Below are 1,547 nucleotides of genomic sequence, written 5' to 3' on the forward strand. Positions count from 1 at the left end.
TGTTCTCAGAGTCACATAGCAAGGAATGGAGGAACCTGGCCTAGAACCCAGGAATCTGAGACTTAAGGGGATGGCCATATAAAGGCGCTTATGTTCTCATCACCACTGTCACTCTGTCCCCTTCAGAGCCTCTTGTCCCTCACAGTCCCCCTTTCTTTTCTCTGCCTTCCAGTCTCTGTGGCTCCGAATGCTCCCCATCCCCATCACTCTGAGGCCAGTAGGGGTGTGTGTTGGGGGCTGTCCTGCAGGGAAGGTCCATCCAGAATGTCCAGACATGCCTAATCCCTTTTTCTCTTCCCACCTCCCTCCACCTCTTCCCTCTTTCCTATCCCACTCCCTGAGAAGGAGGCCTCCCTGTTGCTTAGCAACTAGCAGAGCTTTGGAGAAAGGAAATGGAAATAGCTCAGGAGGTGCCATCCTCTGTTAAGATAGGTCCTTGGTATATATGTTTGCGTGCACACATGCGTGTGCTCGCACACATGGATGTGCATGCTCTACTTTGGGCCTAGCGTGGAGCCAGGACTTCTTACCTCCAAAGCCATGCTGACTCCCATGTCACCCTGAGCCTGTAGAAGGATGTGGCTGCCTGGAAAGCTAATGTCAGTGCCACGTTTGGTCACATCCTCAGAAGCAGTGTTTCCAGAACAAAGGAGGGGGCAGTCCTATGGGCTTCAGTCTGGATCAGATCCCTACCTGGGCTATTGGCTTTGGAGACGTTGGCCAGATCAAAGTGAGAATTGAAAACTGCATCTGTGGTGGGAATGCCCGAGCCTGGAGAAGGCTCCATGTTCCCGCCTCTGCAGGACTGCCCTGGGAGCAGACTGGGAGGTGGGAGCACATGTGGTCTAAGATCCCACAGGCCAGAGCCAGGACAAGGAGTATTTGGGGGAGGAGGCGTTTAAACTGAGCCTGAAGGAAAAACAACAATAAAACTAACAAATGTTCCAGGGACCAATTTGGTTGCCTGGGGAGTTGCAAGCAGGTGTGCAGGCAGGGTCTAGGTGGTGAGGCCCAGGCATTGGTACAAGGCAGAGAAGGTTGCCCTAGGTGGTTACTAGATCCTTGGAGATGACTCCATTCCAAGCCAATGGCCCTTAGGGGCCATCTAGTCCGGCTTGCATCCACCCATCTTACAGCTAGGTAAAGCCCAGTGTCCAATCCCCCTTCATGCCCTGAAGCGTGACCCAAAGGTGCAAACCTGGAATCCACCCACCTCCGCAGCCTGAGGGGAAGTGGATTAGAGCCCTGAGTGGACCTTTAAATCTCCAGGATTAACCTGCTACAGAGAGGAGCTTAGCAGGTGGCCGAGAAGTGACCACTCCGCCTGTGTCTGTCCTGCAGGGCGGAGACCAGCGGCTCCGAGGCCAGCCGCTATGTCCTCCACCGTTAACAACGGGGCGGCCAGCATGCCGTCCCCGCCCGACGCTGCAAACGGCTTCCCGCAGCCCGGCGCCTCCTCCGGGACCTGGCCGCGAGCGGAAGAGGAGCTGCGCGCCGCCGAGCCTGGCCTGGTGAAGCGCGGGCACCGCGAGATCCTGGACCATGAG

At 56.2% G+C, this 1,547-nt stretch overlaps 1 protein-coding gene across 1 annotated transcript in view; it reads left to right on the forward strand.

The window, feature by feature from the left end:
• SRRM3 (serine/arginine repetitive matrix 3) overlaps window positions 1-1,547 on the forward strand; it is a 55,757-nt gene that overhangs the window by 18,605 nt on the left and 35,605 nt on the right. Inside the window, exon 2 of the mRNA XM_019646837.1 lies at window positions 1,342-1,546. Within this exon, the coding sequence (XP_019502382.1) occupies window positions 1,374-1,546 (173 nt within the window). The 5' untranslated portion in view covers window positions 1,342-1,373. The remainder of the gene's footprint in view (window positions 1-1,341; window position 1,547) is intronic.

The sequence above is a fragment of the Hipposideros armiger genome, unplaced genomic scaffold (assembly GCF_001890085.2).
Source record: "Hipposideros armiger isolate ML-2016 unplaced genomic scaffold, ASM189008v1 scaffold_107, whole genome shotgun sequence".
NCBI lineage: Eukaryota > Metazoa > Chordata > Mammalia > Chiroptera > Hipposideridae > Hipposideros > Hipposideros armiger.